General features: G+C 41.8%; 1 protein-coding gene across 4 annotated transcripts in view; it reads right to left on the bottom strand.

Annotated features, from left to right (window-relative positions):
- The window catches only part of erich2 (glutamate-rich 2), a 239,014-nt gene that overhangs the window by 128,126 nt on the left and 90,633 nt on the right, over positions 1-20,255 (bottom strand). For all 4 annotated transcript variants that reach the window (XM_072579305.1, XM_072579308.1, XM_072579306.1 and 1 more), the window contains 2 exons: positions 11,150-11,269; positions 6,009-6,128 (listed from right to left, as the gene is read on the bottom strand). In XM_072579305.1, coding sequence (XP_072435406.1) covers positions 6,009-6,128; positions 11,150-11,269 — 240 coding nt within the window. The remainder of the gene's footprint in view (positions 1-6,008; positions 6,129-11,149; positions 11,270-20,255) is intronic.

Here is a 20,255-nt window from a genome sequence, read left to right as displayed (position 1 = left end):
TATGAGGGGGCATAACTATAAAGTGAGGGTTGATAGTTTTAAGACTGATGTCAGAGACAGGTTCTTTACGAAAACAGTGGTAAGGGTGTGGAATGCCCTGCCTGCTAATGTAGTAAACTCAGCCACATTAAGGTGATTTAAACAATCCTTAGATAAGCACATGGATGATGATGGGATAGTGAAGGGGGAAACGAGCTGAGAATAGTTCACAGGTCGGCGCAACATTGAAGGCTGAAGGGCCCGTTCTGCGCTGTAGTGTTCTATGTTCTATGAGGTTCCTATTTCCAAGGTGTTCTCAGTGTCTCCAACGGGATCATCATCTTCAAAAATCACAGCTTCTCACTACTGCTGACAATGGTAAGGGGTCGGTACTGGGAAATGGTTTGGCCATCTGGCTCCTAATGCTGGATTGAAAATCCAGCCTAGATCTCTCATGTAGCCCTGATTCATTTCTCAAACTAGCTACATATAATGTGAAGCTTATGGCACAATACAAACAGAAGCAATTAACTAAATATAGTGAAAGATGTCTGACTACAGAATTGTATTTCAAAAATGTTAAATTAAGTATTGTAAAACCTTTTGAAGAATTATTTGTTAATAAAATAATTGCAGATGAGTTTTCGAAGTTACTGCATTTTGGCAGTAGTTAAAATAATTGGAAGACATTGTCTAAGGAGCCTTTGTAAATTTCCACAGCGTATCTTGTAGATTGTACACACGGCTGCTATTGAGTGTTGGGTGTGGAGGGAGTAGATGTTTGTGGATGTGGCACCAATCAAGTGGGCTGCTTATTCCTGGATGGTGTCAAGCTTCTTGAGTGTTGTTGGACTTGTACTCATCTAGGGAAGTGGACAGTCACTCTCCTGACTTGTTTCTTGTTGATGGTGAACTGGCTTTGGGAGTCAGCAGGTGAGTTACTCGCTGCCGTATTGCCAGCCTCTGACCTGCTCTTGCAAATACTGTATTTATATGGTGAGTCTAGTTTAATTTCTGGTAAATGGTAACTCCCGCAATGCTGATAGTAAGGGATTCAATGATGGTAATGCCACTGAATGTCAAGGGGACAGGGCTTAGATTGTGTTGTATTGGAGTTTGTCATTGCGTGCAATTTTTATGATTGGAATGTTACATGCCATTATTCAGCTCAAGTCTGGTTATTGTCCAGGTTTTGCTAGATTTGAAACTTGAATCTGAGGGGTTGCGAATGGTGCTGAACATTGTGCCCTAATTGGTGAACATTCCCATATCTAACCTTATGCTGAGGGAAGATCATTAATGAAGCAGCTGAAGATGGATGGATCTGAGACACTACCTGAATGAACCCCTGCAGCTGAGATAACTGACACCTAACATCTGCAACCATCTTTCTATGTGCAAAGTATGATGCCAACCAGCAGAGAGCTTTCTTTGATTCTCGCTGATTCCGGTTTTGCTAGGGCTCCTTAATAGTACACTTGGTCAAATGCAGTCTTGATATCAAAGGCAGTCACTATCCCTTCAACTGTGGTAGCCAGCTCCTGTATCAATGTTTGAACCAATGTTGCAATGAGGTCAGGAGCTGAGTGGCCCTAACAAAATCCAGACTGGTACCAGCAAGCAGGTTGTTATTAAGAAAATGCTGCTTCATTGTACTGTTGATGACACCTTCCATCACTTTACAAATGATCAAGTGTAGAGTCTGGGGCAGTAAAAGGCTGGGTTGGATTTGTCCTGCTTTTTTTTCGTACAGGAAATACCAAGGCAATTTTTCACATTTTTGGGTTGATCTGTAGATCTGATAGATCTAATAGGTAGATCTGGTATGTAAATCTGATATGTGTTAGAACTGTAGTTGAACTTGGCCAGGGGTGTGGCAGGTTCTGGAATTTAAGCCTTTAGCACTATTGCAGGAATGTAGTCAGGACCATAACCTTTACAGTAAGTACCAATCAAAAAGTGTGGCGCTGGAGGAGCACAGCAGGTCAGGCAGCATCCGAGGAGCAGGAGAATCGACGTTTTAGGCATAAGCCCTTTATCAGGAATATGGAGGGGGAAGGAAGCTGAGAGATAAATGGGGAGCAGTGAAGGTAGCTGGGAAGGCAATAAATGGATGCAGGTAGGGAGTGATTGTGATAGGTTGGTGGGGAGGGTGGAACAAATAGATGGGAAGGAAGATGGACAGGTAGGATAGGTCAATAGGGTGATGCCAAATTGGAGGGTGAATCTGTGATAAGGTGGGGGGTGGAGATTTGGAAACTAGTAAATTTGATGTTAATGCCGTCTGGTTGAAAGGTCCCAAAGCAGAAGATGAGGTGTTCTTCCTCCAGTTGTCAGGTGGCTTGGATTTGATGGTGGAGCAGGGTCAGGACTTGCATGTCTTTGGGGGAGTGGGAGGGGGAATTGAAGTGGTCGGCCACAGGTTGTTTGGTATGTGTCCAAGAAATATTTTCAGAAATGCTCTGCGAGTTGGTATCCTGTCTCCCCAATGTACAGGAGACCACATCGAGAGCAACGGACACAGTAGATGAGGTGAGTGGATGTGCAGGAAAATCCGCCGGATGTGAAAAGATCCTTTGGGTCCTTTGATGTAGGTGAGGGGGGAGGTGTGGGCGCAGGTTTTCCACCTCCTGTGGCAGCAAGGGAAGGTGCTTGGAATGGAGGGTGGGTTGGTGGGGTTACCTGGCCCGAATGAGGAAATAGAACATAGAACATAAAACGTAGAAAGTACAGCACAGAACAGGTCCTTTGGCCCACGATGTTGTGCCGAGGTTTAATCCTAATGTAAAATATAGTAACTTAACCGACGCACCCCATAACTCACTGCTATCCATGAGCATGTCCAGCCATCGCTTAAATGTCCCCAATGACTCTGCTTCCACCACCACCACTGGCAACACATTCCATGCAATCACAACTCTCTGCATAAAGAACCTACCTCTGACGTCTCCAATCACGGATACAGGAGCTGGCTACCACAGTTGAAGGGATAGTGACTGCCTTCGATATCAAGACTGCATTTGACCAAGTGTACTATTAAGGAGCCCTAGCAAAACCGGAATCAGCAAGATAGGGGTGGGAAGGGAAATATATCTTTGGTTATGGGGGTCTGATTGTTGGTGGTGGAAATAATGTATGGTATCTAAGATTAGCAGGGTGGAAGGTAAGAATCCAGAAATAGTGGGATGAAAGGTGAGGAAGTAAGTAAGCCTCTAATCATTTCCTGATATCATATGGAGTGAATTGAATTGGCTAAAGACTGACATCTGCAATGCTGGAAATCTCTGGAGTTGGCAAAAATGTATCATCCACGCAGCACTTCTGATTGAAGATTGTTACAAGTGCCTCAACCTTGTCCTTTGCACTGATGTGCTCGGCTCTGTGCTCGGCTCTCCTATCACTGTGAAACTTCTTCCTCCAGTGAGTTGTTTAATTGTCAACCACCATTCATGACTGGATGTGGCAGGACTGCAAATCTGATCCAGTGGTTGTGGAATAGCTTACCTCAGTCGAGCACTTGCTGCTTATGCTGTTTGTCGCACAAGTTGTCCATTCTTTTGTAGCTTCACCAGGTTAACACCTAATTGTTAAGGTATGCATGATGCTACACCATACCCTCCTTCATGCTTCATTGAACCAGGGTTGAACCCCTGGCTTGACGGTAAGGGTAGAGTGCAGGCTATACCAGGCCATGATGTTGCAGATTGTGTTGGAGTAAGACTCTGCTGCTGCTGATAGCTCATTGCACCTCATGGATACCCTTTCTTGAGTTACTAGATATTTTTGAAGTGTGTCCCATTCAACATGGTCCCACTTTGCAAGACGTAAAGTATTATCACTATAAAGATGGCTTTCATCTCCACAAAGGCTGTGCTGTGGTCACTCTTACCAATACTGTTATGGACAGATGCATCTGTGGCAAGCATACTGAGGAGGTTGAGGTCATATGATTTTCCCTCACCATGTGGAGATCAGGTCTAGCAGCAATGTCCTTTAAGGCTCGACCAGCTCAATCAGTAACGCTGCTGCTGAGCCACTCTTGGATATTGAAATCCCCCTCTCCAGAGTACATTTTGCATCCTTGCCACCCTCAGTGCTTCTTATGTTGTTCAACATGCTGGAGCACTGAATCATCAGCGAAGGGAGGATGTTGGTGGTTATCAGCAGAAGGTTTCCTTGCCCATGGTTGACCTGATGCCATGAGAGTTCATGATATCCAGAGTCAATGTTGAATAATCTTGGGACAACTCACTTCCAACTGTATACCACTGTGTGCCCACCTCTACAGGACAGACTCAGGAATGGTGACAGTGGTAAGGTATGATTTTGTGAATATGACTATGGCAGGCTTTTGATTGATTAGTCTGAGGCACCTCTCCCAAATTTGGACAGTGCAGCGGTTTCGTAGGGTTGACAGGGCTGTTTTGACTGTTTCCAGTGCCTCGGTCAATGCCAGGTTCATCTGGTTTCATTTCTTTTTTCACACATTTACAGCTGAATGGTTTGCTAGACCATTTCAGAGGGCAATTAAGAGTCAATTACATTGTTGTGGGTCTGAAGTCACATGTAGGACAGACCAGATAAGAATGGCAGATTTCCTTCTCTACAGAACATTAGCAAATCGGATGGTTTTTTTTTGATAATTGATAATGGTCATCATTCGACTCTTATTTCCAGAGTTTTACTGAATTCAGATTTCACCATCTGGGGTTTGAATCCAGGTCCCCAGAATATTATCTCAGGTTGTGGATTAATAGGTTATTGCCTCCACTGGTGTACATCCTTGATGCCATTTCCTCCAGATGTATAAGGTGTAATGTTGCTGCAGACTGTGAATGTCACAGGTCACTATCACAGATCTATTCCAACTGATGGAGCAGGAGAAGAAACTGAAGGATTGGTTGGTCATCCTGCCTTGGAAGCTTCAAAGTGACAATTACACTAAACCTTTATGCAGCTGGCTGCGTTCAAGGATTTGCTGGCAATGTATGTGTGATTTCACAAACCTGGACTCACAAATGTATGAAGGCTATTACTGATCCAATTTGTGCCAAATCACAACTGCTTCATCTCATTTTCCTGTGATGAGCAGAGTGCTGTAGGCCAGGCAGTAGATTCTGCCAAAAGATAAAGGGTGAAGGAAGCAAATCTTAGCAGGACTTATACACTTAATGGTAAGGGCCTAGGGAGTGTTTTTGAACCAAGAGACCATGGAATGCAGGTTCTTAGCTCCTTGAAAGTGGAGTCGAAGGTAGATAGGATAGTGAAGAAGGCGTTTGGTATGCTTTCCTTTACTGGTCAGAGTATGGAGTACAGGAGTTGGGAGGTCATGTTGCGGCTGTACAGGACATTGGATAGGCCACTGTTGGAATATTGTGTGCAATTCTGGTCTCCTTCCTATCAGAAAGGTGTGAAACTTCAAAGGGTTCAGAAAAGATTTACAATGATGTTGCCAGGTTTGGAGGATTTGAGTTATAGGGAGGGGTTGAATAAGCTAGGGCTGTTTTCCCTGAAGTGTTGGAGGCTGAGGGGTGACCTTATAGAGGTTTATAAAATCATGAGGGGCATGGATAGGATAATAGACAAAAGTCTTTTCCCTGGGGTGGGGGAGTCCAGAACTTGAGGGTATAGATTTAGGGTGAGAGGGGAAAGATATAAAAGAGGCCTAAGAGGCAACTTTTTCACTCAGAGGGTGGTACCTGTATGGAATGAGCTGCCAGAGGAAGTGGTGGAGGCTGGTACAATTGCAACATTTAAAGGCATCTAGATGGGTATATGAATAAGGAGGAGTTTGGAAGGATATGCGCCACGTGCTGGCAGGTGGGACTAGATTGGGTTGGGATATCTGGTCGACATGAACGAGTTGGACCGAAGGGTCTGTTTCCGTGCTGTACATCTCTATGACTCTATGACAATTGTTACTACATTTAGAGAACATTGCTAGTCATGATGCATAATATTGAGATAAAGTAAACGTAAGAAATGACAAGAAGTAATTTGTGAAGTAATCCACTGCAATATATAATTACCAATAATCGTGGATTCAACATGCTGTTTCTTAACATTCATGTTCTGTTGTTTCTCAGAAGACCTTTTAGACTCTGGGTTTACTAACTTTTTTAGTTCACCATTTGGTGATGCAGACTGTTCTGAAAGGAAAAGAAAATATAAATAATTAGAAATAAATAGCAAATACCCTTTTAGTTACGTTTATCCTTAAGGCTGTGTTTTATTTTTCTTAACTACACCACCTAACTGAACCTTAACCCTTAATTTATTATCGATATTTTCCAAATGAATCACAAATAAAATAACATCTTCTTATGATGCAATACAAATAAAAACAATTAAGTTAATGTGGTAAACAAGCCAACTGTAGATTACAAAACAAGTATCTTCAGACAAGCCTAAACTTATTTGTTACATTTGGTAAAACATTTGTTTACATAAACATCTTGGATGTTTTTCGGCGTCTTGGAAGTAGCATTTATGTTCTTGTACAATGGTTAAAATAACTACTGAACTCCCTGTTTACAAAATAAATGAATCACAAAAGCGTGGAAGTGAGTTCTGCATTTTATTTGATTACTCATCATAAATCCTCTAATAAACATTAGCTCATAATCTGGATGGTATGACAGAGAGGCTGTCTTATCCAATGGGAAAAGGTGTCCTTCAGATGAGGTGTTCAACATCAAATATCTCACAGCAGAGAAGAAACTTTGATATAATTTTTCATAATGCTGGAGATGAAGAAAGCTTGTGTGTACTATAGTTCCTCAAAGTGCTGTACCAGCTAAACAAACATATACAAATATGGCAGCCATAATTATTTGATTATTTAAAAACATCTGATGTCAAGGTATTGGATATCACTGATATTGACGTTAAAATGTCTTCAACATCTGCAATCACTTGCAAAAATAAAATAGGAGAAAGTGAGGACTGCAGATGCTGGAAAAGCACAGCCGGTTCCAGCACTACACTCTTCGACTCTGGATTCTCCTGCTCATCAGATGCTGTCTGACCAGCTGCGTTTTTCCAGCAACAACTCTTCGGCAAAAACAAAATGTCTGATTCTAGATAATGATCATGAATTTCTTTATCTCGAGGAATTTGCTTATCTTTAAATTATGGATAAACCTTGCAGATTTTTTGTTATAAAAAAGGACCAGTGTAAACAGAGTACATGTTGTAAACTATCAACAATCTTTCAATGAGCCCAAGTGTTAACAGAAAGGAACTCTGATGAGGTGGCAACACAAGTGGATAAGGTGATCAAGGCGGCATATGGCATGCTTGCTTTCAGCAGTCAAGGCACAGAGTACAAAAAATGGCAAATTATGTTGCAGCTGTATAGAACTTTAAGTTAGGCCACTTTTGAAGTATTGTACAGTTCTGGTCATCACACTACTAGAAGACGTGGATGCTTTGGAGAGGGTACAGAAAACATTTACCAGGTTGTTGCCTGGTTTGGAGGGTAATAGCTATGAACAAAGATTGAACAAACTTGGTTTGTTTTCGCTTGAACGTTGAAGGATGAGGGGCAACCTGACAGAAGTTTACAAAATTATGAGAGGAACGGGTAGAATGGATAGTCAGAGTCTTTTTCCCAGGATGGAAACATCAATTACTAGGTCATTTAGGTTTAAGGTAAAAGACAGAAAGTTTAAAGGAGATGTGAGAGTCATTTTTTACACAGTGAAATCACTGCCTGAGGAAGTAGTAGAAGCCGATACAATAGGCATCTTGACAGATATATGAAGTGACAGGGAATATTGGGATATGGTCCATATAGAGGTAAAATGTTTTTAGTTTAGAAAGGTATCATATGTCGACACAAGCCTGGTGAGCCGAAAGGCCTGTTCCTGTTCAGTATTGGTCATTGTTCTTTGTTTAATTGAAGAACACCATCTAGAAAAATGAGCTATATATGTAGTCCTCCTATCATGTGTGTTTCATAAACGTGATTTATCTGTAACACAATTTGTGAACAGCAGACTGTTATTTTTATAAAGTGAACTCCCGTTTGCTGGTAAGTGATTCCATTCCTGTATTAGATTTATTCTGGTAGCACATCTATTGCAACAGGTTGTTGTGTGTGTTTTTTTTGCTTCTAACTACAACTAAGGTAGGAGAAGCAAAAACTGGAATATTTTGCTGGAGTGCTTACTAGGATCATGCATGGAGTTGGGGGTCAAGGAGTGGGAAGAGAGAGGGAGAGAGATAGGTAGCCAAAGAAGGTGCAAATACACAGATGTCCAGCAAGTGTTGGAGTAAGCAGGGCCTTTTTTTAAGCAGAGACTCAGTTGTTGGCTATCTGAAGCTTCAACACACGGCAACTTTACAAAGGGAGGGTGTATGTGTGTGTGGAAGGGGGAGGTGTGAAACCTCATCTCTCCCCACGCCACCCAACCCCAAGTTACGCCTGATCCAAAGTTCACCCAGTCTCTGTTTGAAAGAGAGGGGTGAGGATCTAAGATTCTCGGACCCTCATTCTCTCTGAAACCTGAGATCCTTCAAAACGTCCAGCCTATCAGAGTATCTCAGCCCTTGAGCAACCCCCTCAAAAAAAACGAAATTTTAATTGCGCCAAAACAAAACTTCCAAAAGTTTCGCAATCACAAAGTTTAATGGCAGAGAGCCAGGTTCTGGATAAACTCCACTCCACAAGGAGTCGGGAATACAATACATTGGGAAATTTCACTTGTAACAACTTGGCATTTCTGTAACTGACCAGAAATGGACAGGTTCACTAAATTGGACTCTGTAACCCTGTTTTTTTTCTAGAGGTCCCATTATTTCTATTGCGTGATTTTCTATAACACAACGTCCCACGGGAACACAACCACCACATAGAAACATAGAACATTACAGCGCAATACAGGCCTTTTGGCCGTCTATGTTGTGCCAACCTGTGGAATCAATCTATCTTATGCTATTCCATTTTCATCCATATGTTTATTCAATGACCATTTAAATGCCCTTAAAGTTGGCGAGTCTGCTACAGTTGCAGGAAGGGCGTTCCACAACCCTACTACTCTCTGAGTAAAGAAACACCTCTGACATCTGTCCTATATCTATCACCCCTCAATTTAAAGCTATGTGCCCTTGTGCTAGCCACCTTATAGGAGAACTAACTGTATGGGCTTAATGTGCTGATACCCACTGACAGTAAGCATCAATGGATTGCAAACATTTTGTCCTAATACACTGAAAACCATTTAAAGTTGGAACAGTTGGGTCACGAACTTAGATGTCCAAACACTAATTCTATCATAACTTGCTGCTGAAATGAAAATCATGTAGAAATTTCAATCTTCAAATTAAAATCTGAAGGTTTAAAAGCAAATATACAGAAGTTAAGGAGATCTATATAGAAATGACAATTGATTATGAATCATAGCAGAACTGTTTTGGGGGAATAAAACAAATTATGGATCAAATTTTAGAGAAGATGGTTCAGTGAATCAACAAAATAGATGCCAAAAGATACTGGTATGTGTCCACAACATAAAACCAAATATTAATTTGAAATATATTACTTCTAAAATCTGATTAAGGAATGTAATATGCATCCATATTCAAGAAGATTAAAATTATTCATCATAATAAATGTTGAAACTACAACTTAGACTTTATCAGGAAGCATTGTCATTATTGGCAAATTGAGAAAGCGTTTACCAAAACTGGCATTATGAGGTGACTTTAAAAATATTAAAAGAGTACGTTCTGAGGGTTAGGAGAAAGAATAAATTATTGTTCTTCTACCTTTGGATTCAAACCAAATTTCAGAAACGTAATGAAACATCTCTCAACCTGTTGTCCCAAATAAAACATGTGTTTTTCAGTTTGAATTTGTTCTTCAATTTTTCATTCTTCATTTGTCATTTTGATAAGTTTGTAATGGTACAACTTATTTAGACCAAGTATGAAAACTGAATTGATTAGTTTGACATCACTGACATGTAGATACTTCATTATTATTATTATATTTTTGAAGATTCATGTTAGATGGTGGTGCCTTTGGATACCTGTTATTTGAAAAAAAGGGAATACTACCAGGACATTGGGACTTTTTGAATTAAAAATAATCACATGGTTTGAATTAATTGCTTGGACTTAATTATTGGAAGTCTGCTTCCTGGCGTTTATGCCTTTGTTTTGGATATTGTTTCGTGTTCAATCTGCTAAAAGTGGGAAGCCACCCAGGTTATCATCTATCTGTCTGAGAAAACCCTTTTTGAGTATTCATTCTGGTAAGTGAAACTCTGATCCAGTTGGACTCCTGAAAGGTCACTGAAATTTATTCTCAATTCCTATAGATTTCTCATGGATGATGTGAATTTGAAGATCCCAGTGACAACTTATTGTTGACAACTATGTTTAGTGACACAGTCAATATGCATAAAATTATCAACTGGAAGCCATCTTAAACATTTCATATCTATTCTTTTCTTCCCTTCAAGAGCTAATAATTATTGGTCAAAATGATTTTTTCCAAGGTTACTCTCTGCAGACCAACTTTTATTTGTTACTTGGTACATGTCTTAGTGCATGCGTATGTCTATGCGTGCATGTGCTTATGTATGTGGCGTTGGTTAGAAAGGTAAATATCAATACTTTCATATTTTAACGATGTTTCAGTTTTACGTATTTACTAAGTAATTAAATCATTAATTTTGTTCTAGATCCTCTGCTCAGTGGGCTATAAATATTCATAGCCTGGTAGAGCCACCATTCCAATCTCTGATGTTCTTTCTCCAAACTTTACAAGGCTCTCCAAGATTCCTGCACTCTTCCAATAATATCCTCTTGCACATTCCCAACTGTAACAAGTCTTCACCTCCACAATCCTCAAGCGCTGAAATTATCTCACTAATTTGATCTACGCACATCTATTTTACTTCCTTTAAGGAGGGCTCTTACACCTTGCGTGTTTGATTAGCTTTTCAGTCTCTATCCTAATGCCTCCATATGTGACTCAGGGTCTGATAATACTTCATAAAGGATCATTTACCATTTTAGAAGTGCTATATTAACATAACTCTTGTTTTACATCTACAGAATATCACTAATCATTCTGTGTAATAATAAGATGATTAAAATAAGCTTAAGCAAATGACAAAAAAAAACTGGGTGAAGTAATCCACTACTAATATATAATTACCCCTCATCTTGGATATAACATGTTGTTTCTTAACATTCATGCTCTGTTGTTTCTCAGAAGACCTTTTTGATTCTGGTTTGATTAACTTCTTCTGTTCACTAGTTGATGATGTAGGCTGTTCTGAAAGCAAAAAAAAAGTATATGTGAATATTTTTTGAAATTGTAAATATCCTTTTGCTGTGTCTATTCTTATGAATGTGCTTTACTTTTCCTCACTCACCATCCCTCTAAATCAGCATTCTTAATTTGCCCTTCTCTTATCCAAACTAATGTATATGAAGCAAAATGGAAATGAAGCAAAATGGAAATAAAAGCAATCAAGTTAATGTGGTAAACAAGGAGAAACTGGAGAATTATATGTTTTGTTAAAATATTAAATATATATTAATTTGTCAAAAAAAGTTAATAATTTGTTTCAGACAAATGCAAAAACATTGGTTACATGGGTTTTTTTTAGAAAAATCTGTTTATAGCTGTCTTGGATTATTACTATTAATGCTTTTGAACTTTGGTTAAATAACTTTTCAACCTGGTCTCAGTTTCACTGGCAGTCCCTTATTTGAGGATGACCTCTACTCAGGATGCAAGTTTCTGCTGTGGGTTTTGATGTGAGTGCACATCAACCAGTAAATCTTCGGACACAGTGGGCAGAAGGGACAAAATAATGGGTTCCGAATTACAGAATTTTCTCCCACTTCCCTCCTTTTTAGCCACAGCATACAGACTTTTGGATTCAAGACATGACTCAGCATAATAGCCATGTTGTCACCATTTTGAATACTCCGTATCAAGCTCCACCCAGTCTTGATCTTAACTTTATAATTCCCGACATTGTTGGAAAAAGAACAAACAGCAAGTGAACATTGACAATACAATGGAGTACACTGCATTTCTGAGGTCCATGGATGTGGCCCTTGAAATTGCCAAGATGGCAGCACAGCAGGATGTTGGTGAGGTCAAGCTAGTATTCATCCAAGAAAAGGTACATGCATATTACCATGTCCATGAAGGAGATGGAGCAGTTTGTGCAGTCCTTGCCAATGTGTTAGCTAGCATGGGCTACTGCATCTTTTCTTAAGCAACTGTGATAGAGCTGAGTTTTACAAGCCAATATTTGTTATTTTGGACAGGACCAATGGCAGCCTCATCATAAAACAATGCATTAGATTAGATTACTTACAGTGTGGAAACAGGCCCTTCGACCCAACAAGTCCACACCGACCCTCCAAACAGCAACTCACCCAGACCCATTCCCCTACCTTTACCCCTTCACATAACACTATGGGCAATTTAGCAGGGCCAGTTCATCTAACCTGCACATTTTTGGACTGTGGGAGGAAACTGGAGCACCCGGAGGAAACCCACGCAGACAGAGGGAGAATGTGTAAACTCCACACAGACAGTTGCCTGAGGCAGGAATTGAACACAGGTCTCTAGTGCTGTGAGGCAGCAGTGCTAACTACTGTGCCACCGTACTGCTTTGGTGGAAACTTCAGAGAAGATACATCTGAGGCACCACTGTCAAATGCATGCTCTACCAGCACAGATGCACTCTCCTCAATAGTTAAAAATCACACAACACCAGGTTATAGTCCAACAGGTTTAAATGGAAGCACTAGCTTTCGCAGCGCTGCTCCTTCATCAGGTGGTTGTGGAGAACACAATTGTAAGACACAGAATTTATAGCAAAAGTTTACAGTGTGATGTAACAGAAATTATATGTTGAAAAATACCTTGATTTTTTGTTGAGTCTTTTATTTGTTCGAATACCATGATAGATTCACTTCTTTCATATGTATATCACAAAACTTTTTTAAAAAGTTACATTCTCAGGTTAACTGTGACAATTGGTGTTAACCAGAGGTGTTGGAGGTGTTAGCTCCCTGTGTTCTCTATCTGTGCCATAATGTTTAGACTGATTCGAATCTAAAATGTGAGTTAAGAGTCTTCTATGAATTTATGCAGTTTTTGAGCAAAGTACAATGTAACTCTGCAAGTACAAATTCACCCCTCAAACATATATGTATATGTGTGCATGGGGGTTTGTGTGTGTGTGTGTGTCTGGGTGTGTCTGGGATGGGGGATTGTCAGTGTGAGAGAGAGTGTATATGTGTGTGTATGTGAGTGTAGTGTGAGGGGGTGCATGTGTGAATGTGGGAGTGTGTGTGTCTGCAGTTGGGGGGTTGTGAGTGTCTGTGAGAGAGTGTGTATATGTGTGTGCATGAGTGTAGAGTGGTCTAAGTCTGTGAAAGGATGCATGTGTGAGTGTGGGTGTGTGTCTGTCTGTATGGGTGTGTGTGAGTGTGTGCGTGCCTTTTTATATGTGTGTCCGTGTGTATAGGAGTGCATGCATGTGTGCGTGTGTCTGTGTGTGTATAGTGCAATGGTGGTCACCTGTAGTGTGACATGAACCAAAGGTTGAGGCCCTCCCTATGGGTACGGAACTTAGCTATCAGCCTCTGCTCGGCCACTTTTACTGCTGCCTGTCCCGAAATCTGCCTTGGAGGATGGTCACCCAAAGGTCTGAGATCGAATGTCCTGGATTGCTGAAGTGTTCCCCAAATGGGAGGGAACAGTCCTGTCTGTTGATTGTTGTGCGGTGCCCATTCATCCGTTGCCGTAGTCTTTGCTTGGTTTCCCCAATGTACCGTGCCTCAGGGCATTCTTGCCTGCAACGTATAAGATAGACAACGTTGGCTGACTCACATGAGTACCTGCCACATACATGGTGGGAGGTGTCCCCACGTGTAATAGTGGTATCCATGTCCACACTCTGACATGTCTTGCAGTGCCTACCGTGACAGGGTTGTATGGAGTTGTCCTGAGAGTCGGGCAGCTTGCTACGAACAATGATTTGTTTGAGGTTTGACAGTTGTTTAAAAGTGAGCAGTGGAGGGGTGGGGAAGGTCTTGGCGAGGTGCTCATCCTCATTGATAATGTGTTGCAGATCACGAAGAACATGGCGTAGTTTTTCAGTTCCTGGGAAGTACTGGACAACGAATGGTACCCTGTCGGTTGCAGCGAGTATCTGTCTCCTGAGGAGGTCATTATAGTTCCTTGCTGTGGCACATTGGAACTAGCGGTTGATGAGTTGAGCATCGTACCCCATTCTTGGGACCTTGGGTTCATGTCACACTACAGGTGACCACCATTGCACTATACACACACACAGACACTCCTACACACAGACACACCTACACAGAGGCACTCCTATACACACACATACATACGGACACACGTATACATAAACACGCACACAGACACTCACCCACACCCGTACAGACACACACACTCCCACGCGCATCCTCTCACAGACTTAGACCACTCAACACTCATGCACACACATATACACTCTCTCTCACAGACACACACCCACCCAACCCAGACACACACACTCCCACATGCACCCCTTCATAGACTTAGACACGCTACACTCACATACACACACATATACACTCTCTATCACACTCACAAGCCCCCACACTCTCTCTCTCCCTCTCTCTCTCTCTCTCTCACACACACACATTTCTATACATTTGTAGGGTGAATTTGTGCTTGCAGAGTTACATTGTACTTTGCTCAAAAACTGCATAAATTCATAGAAGACTCTATTAACTCAATTTTTAGATTAGAATCAGTCTAAACATTATGGCACAGATAGAGAACACAGGGAGCTAACACCTCCAACATATTATCTGGTTAACACCAATTGTCACAGTTAACCTGAGAATGTAACTTTTTAAAAAAGTTTTGTGATATACATATGAAAGAAGTGAATCTATCATGGTATTCGAACAAATAAAAGACTCAACAAAAAATCAAGGTAGTTTTCAACATATAATTTCTGTTACATCACACTGTAAACTTTTGCTATAAATTCTGTGTCTTACAATTGTGTTCTCCACAACCACCTGATGAGGGGGCGACGCTCCAAAAGCTAGTGCTTCCAATTAAACCTTTTGGACTATAACCTGGTGTTGTGTGATTTTTGACTTTGTACACCACAGTCCAACACTGGTATCTCCAAATCATCTCCGCAGTAGGACTTCAGAATTGTTTATGATGGGTGGCACATATGATTAGGCCTTCATTTGTGAAGCAGAAAGAAGTGACATTCCTGATGAAGAGTTTATGTTCGAAACGTCAACTTTCTTGCTCCTCAGATGCTGCCTGACCGGCTGTGCTTTTCCAGCACCATACTTTTGGACTCTAGTCTCCAGCGTCTGCAGTCCTCACTTTCCCCCAGACAGTTGTATTTAGCTCCCCCCTCCCCTTGGAGAATGGAGGACAGGTCCAGTCATGTTCATCTGGATAGCAATGTAGATCCTTGGGGGACAATCTCTGATGAAGCAGCATTAGAAATGTGTCCAAATGTCAGACAGTTGATTACAGAGGGTTAGGTGGTCTCGTTTTGCAGTGGAGCAACGTAAGTTAAACAGTTGCCAGCCAAACTGTAGAGAAGCCCCACTCCAGTGGAAAAGCATATGGATATGAGGGGGAGTATTGGGGTGAAAAGATGGAGATAAGCCTTGTTTGACTCCTGTTTGCACAAACACTGGATCTATGGTGAATCCGCTATAACGATTATGGCTGGCATGTTGCTGTGCAGTAGACTGGCCATCCAAATTTGAGGAGAACATTCCATAATTCCTCTAATTTGTCAGAGTTAAAAGCCTTTGAGGTTGAAAAAGCTGTGCACAAAGGTTATTTCAGCTCCCACCACTTTTCTTGGACTTGCCTTGCTGTGAAGATCATGTTCATTGTGCCTCTTGATGACAGAATCCACATTGTGACTCCATAAAAAGAAAGCAATTGAGGCCAATTTTGCAAAGACTTACCTGTGGCAGAAAGTAGGGAGACCCTTCTGTAACTGCCATAGTCAGTCTTATTTCCTTTCTTGAAGATGCTTACAATTAATCTGTCCTAGAGATCCACTGGCATTCTCTCATTGCTGTGCTAAGAACTAAGCAATATGCTGTAAATATGTTGACTGTATATTAATTCCAGAAATGCATTTGTAAACAATTGGAAAGCACCTTTATAGGTTGCATGTACAAACCACCTTTAGATATGTAAACTGTTCTGAAGTAGTTCATGGGAGAGTTATTAGACACTGAACCATATAAAGAGATAGAACATAGAACAATACAGCACAGAACAGGTCCTTCAGCCCTCGATGTTGCACCCAGCAGTGAACTATTCTAAGCTTATCCCCCTACACTATCCCATCATCATCCATGTGAAAAGGATATGGAAGATATAGACTGTAGGGAAATAGATGGTGACATCTTGCAAAATGTCCAGATTACAGAGGAGAAAGTGCTGGATGTCTTGAAATGGTTAAAGGTGGAAAATCCCCAGGACCTGATCAGGTGTACCCGAGAACTCTGTGGGAAGCTAGAGAAGTGATTGCTGGGCCTCTTGCTGAGATATTTGTATCATCGATAGTCACAGATGAGGTTCCGGAAGACTGGAGGTTGGAAAACGTGGTGCCACTGTTTAAGAAGGGTGGTAAGGACAAGCCAGGGAACTATAGACCAGTGGGCCTGATGTCAGTGGTGGGCAAGTTGCTGGAGGGAATCCTGAGGGACAGAATGTACATGTATTTGGAAAGGCAAGGACTGATTCGGGATAGTCAACATGGTTTTGTGCGTGGGAAATCATGTCTCACAAACTTGATTGAGTTTTTTGATGAAGTAACAAAGAAGATTGATGAGGGCAGAGCGGTAGCTGTGATCTATATGGATTTCAGTAAGGCGTTGGACAATGTTCCCCATGGGAGACTGATTAGCAAGGTTAGATCTCATGGAAAACAGGGAGAACTAGCCATTTGGATACAGAACTGGCTCAAAGGTAGAAGACAGAGGCTGGTGGTGGAGGGTTGTTTTTCAGACTGGAGGCCTGTAACCAGTGGAGTGTCACAAGGATCGGTGCTGGGCCCTCTACTTTTTGTCATTTACATAAATGATTTGGATGCGAGCATAAGAGGTATAGTTAGTAAGTTTGCAGATGACACCAAAATTGGAGGTGTACTGGACAGCGAAGAGGGTTACCTCAGATTACAACAGGATCTGGACCAGATGGGCCAATGGGCTGAGAAGTGGCAGATGGAGTTTAATTCAGATAAATACGAGGTGCTGCATTTTGGGAAAGCAAATCTTAGCATGACTTATACACTTAATGGTAAGGTCCTAGGGAGTATTGCTGAACAAAGGGACCTTGGAGTGCAGGTTCATAGCTCCTTGAAAGTGGAGTCGCAGTAGATAGGATCGTGAAGAAGGTGTTTGGTATGCTTTCCTTTATTGGTCAGAGTATTGAGTACAGGAGTTGGGAGGTCATGTTGCGGCTGTACAGGACATTGGTCCTGTACAGCCTCCAATTTTGGTTGGAATATTGTTTGCGATTCTGGCCTCCTTCCTGTCGGAAAGATGTCGTGAAACTTGAAAGGGTTCAGAAAAGATTTACAAGGATGTTGCCAGGGTTGGAGGATCTGAGCTACAGGGAGAGGCTGAACAGGCTGGCGCTGTTTTCCCTGGAGCATCAGAGGCTGAGGGTTTACAAAATTATGAGGGGCCTGGATAGGATAAATAGGCAAAGTCTTTTCCCTGGGGTCGGGGAGTCCAGAACTAGAGGTCATAGGTTTAAGGTGAGAGGGGAAAGATATAAAAGAGACCTAAGGGGCAACCTTTTCACGCAGAGGGTGGTACGTGTATGGAATGAGCTGCCAGAGGATGTGGTGGAGGCTGGTACAATTGCAACATTTAAGAGGCATTTGGATGGGTATATGAATAGAAAGGGTTTGGAGGGATATGGGCCAGGTGCTGGCAGGTGGGACTATCTTGGGTTGGGATATCTGGTTGGCATGTACAGGTTGGACCGAAGGGTCTGTTTCCATGCTGTACATCTCTAGGACTCTCTGTGCTTATCCAAGGATTGTTTAAATCTCCCTAATGTGGCCGAGCCAATTACATTGACAGGCAGGGCATTTCACACCCTTACCACTCTCTGAGTAAAGAACCTGCCTCAGACATCTGTCTTAAATCTAACACCCCTCAATTTGTAATTTTGCCCCCTCGTACAAGCTGATGTCATCATCATAGGAAAAAGACTTTCACAGTCTCCCATAGCTAACCCTCTAATCATCTTCTATGTCTCGATCAAATCCCCTCTTAGCCTGCTTCTTTGCAATGCCTTCTTAACAGCACTACCAACCTGGGTGGCAAATTTCAAGGATCTATGCACATGGACTCCAAGATCTCTCTGCATCTCCATACTACCAAGAATCTTTCCTTTGACCCAGTACTCTGCCTTTCTGTTATTCTTCCCAAAGTGAACCACCTCACCATTTAGCTTCATTGAACTCCATTTACCACCTCTCAGCCCAATTCTGCGGTTTATCCAAGTCCACCTGCAACCCGTAACATTCTTCCATACTGTCCACTACTCCACCAACTTGAGTGTTAGCTGCAAACTTACTAACCCATCCACCTATGCCTGCATCTAAGTCATTGACAAAAATGACAAACGACAATGGTCCCAAAACAGATCCTTGTGGCACACCACTAGTAACCGGACACCAGGCTAAATATTTTCCATCAACCGCCACTCACTGCCTTCTTTCAGAAAGCTAATTTCTAATCCAAACTGCTAAATCAACCTCAATCCCATGCCTCTGCATTTCCTCCAACAGCCTAATATGTGGAGTCTTATCGAAGGCTTTACTGAAGTCCATGTACACCACACAAACTGCCCTAACCTTATCTACATGTTTGGTCACCTTCTCAAAAAACTCAATGAGGTTTGCGAGACACGACCTACCCTTGACGAAACCATGTTGACTATCTGAAATCAAATTGTTGCTTGCTAAATGATTATAAATCCTATCTCTTATAATCCTTTCCAAAACCTTTCCTACAACAGAAGCAAGGCTCACTGATCTATAATTACCTAGGTCATCTCTACTGCCCTTATTGAACAAGGACACAACATTTGCAATCCTCCAGTCCTCTGTACTAAATCTGTAGACAATGACAACTCAAAGATCAAAGCCAAAGGCTCCGCTATCTCTTCCCTAGCTTCCCAGGGAATCCTTGGATAAATCCCATCCGGCCCAGGGGACTTGTCTACTTTCACTCCTTCTGGAATTGATAACACCTGTTCATAACTTACATCGATCCTTTCTAGTCTAATATCTCGTACCTCATTCTTCTCCTCTACAATATTCTCCTTTTCCTGAGTGAAAACCATTGAGAAATGTTCATTTTGCACCTCTCTGATTTCTACAGGGTCCACACTCAACTTCTCACTTCTGTCTTTGACTGGCCCTATACCCACCCTAGTCATCCTTTTATTCCTCACATGCCTATAGAAAGTTGTAGGATTCTACTTTATTCTACCTGCTAAAGACTGCTCATATCCTCTCTTTGCTCTTCTTAACTCTCTTTAAATCCTTCCTAGCTAACCTGTAACTCTCCATCGCCTCATCTGAACAATCTAGTCTCATCGTCACATAAGCCTTCTTCTTCCGCTTAACAAGAGATGCAATTTCTGTAGTAAACCACGGTTCCCTTACCTTATCACTTCCTCCCTGCCTGACAGGAAAATACCTATCAAGGACACACAATATACGTTCCTTAAACCAGCACCACATTTTCATTGTCTGCATCCCCTGCATTTTGCTACCCCATTCTATGCATCCTCAGTCTTGCCTAATCGCATTATAATTGCCCTCGCCCCATGGCATGGACTTATCCTTTTCCATCACTAAACTAAACGTAACTGAATTATGGTCACTCTGCCCAAAGTGCTCACCTACAACTAAATCAAACACCTGGCCTGGTTCATTATCAAGTATCAGATCCAGTGTGGCCTCCCCTCTTGTCAGCCCTTCGACATACTGTGTCAGGAAACCCTCCTGCACACACTGGACAAAAACTGTCCATCTATCGTACTAGGGTTATAGTATTTGCAGTCAATGTTGGGGAAGTTAAAGTCCCCCATAATGACCACCCTCTTCCTTTCACTCCTTACCAGAGTCATTTTGCCAATCCTCTCCTCCACTTCCCTGGAACTCTGCAGAGGCCTATAATAAAACTCCCAGCAGTGT

Source organism: Chiloscyllium punctatum, chromosome 10 (genome assembly GCF_047496795.1).
Source record: "Chiloscyllium punctatum isolate Juve2018m chromosome 10, sChiPun1.3, whole genome shotgun sequence".
NCBI lineage: Eukaryota > Metazoa > Chordata > Chondrichthyes > Orectolobiformes > Hemiscylliidae > Chiloscyllium > Chiloscyllium punctatum.
This window is presented reverse-complemented; position numbering and strand designations above follow the sequence as displayed.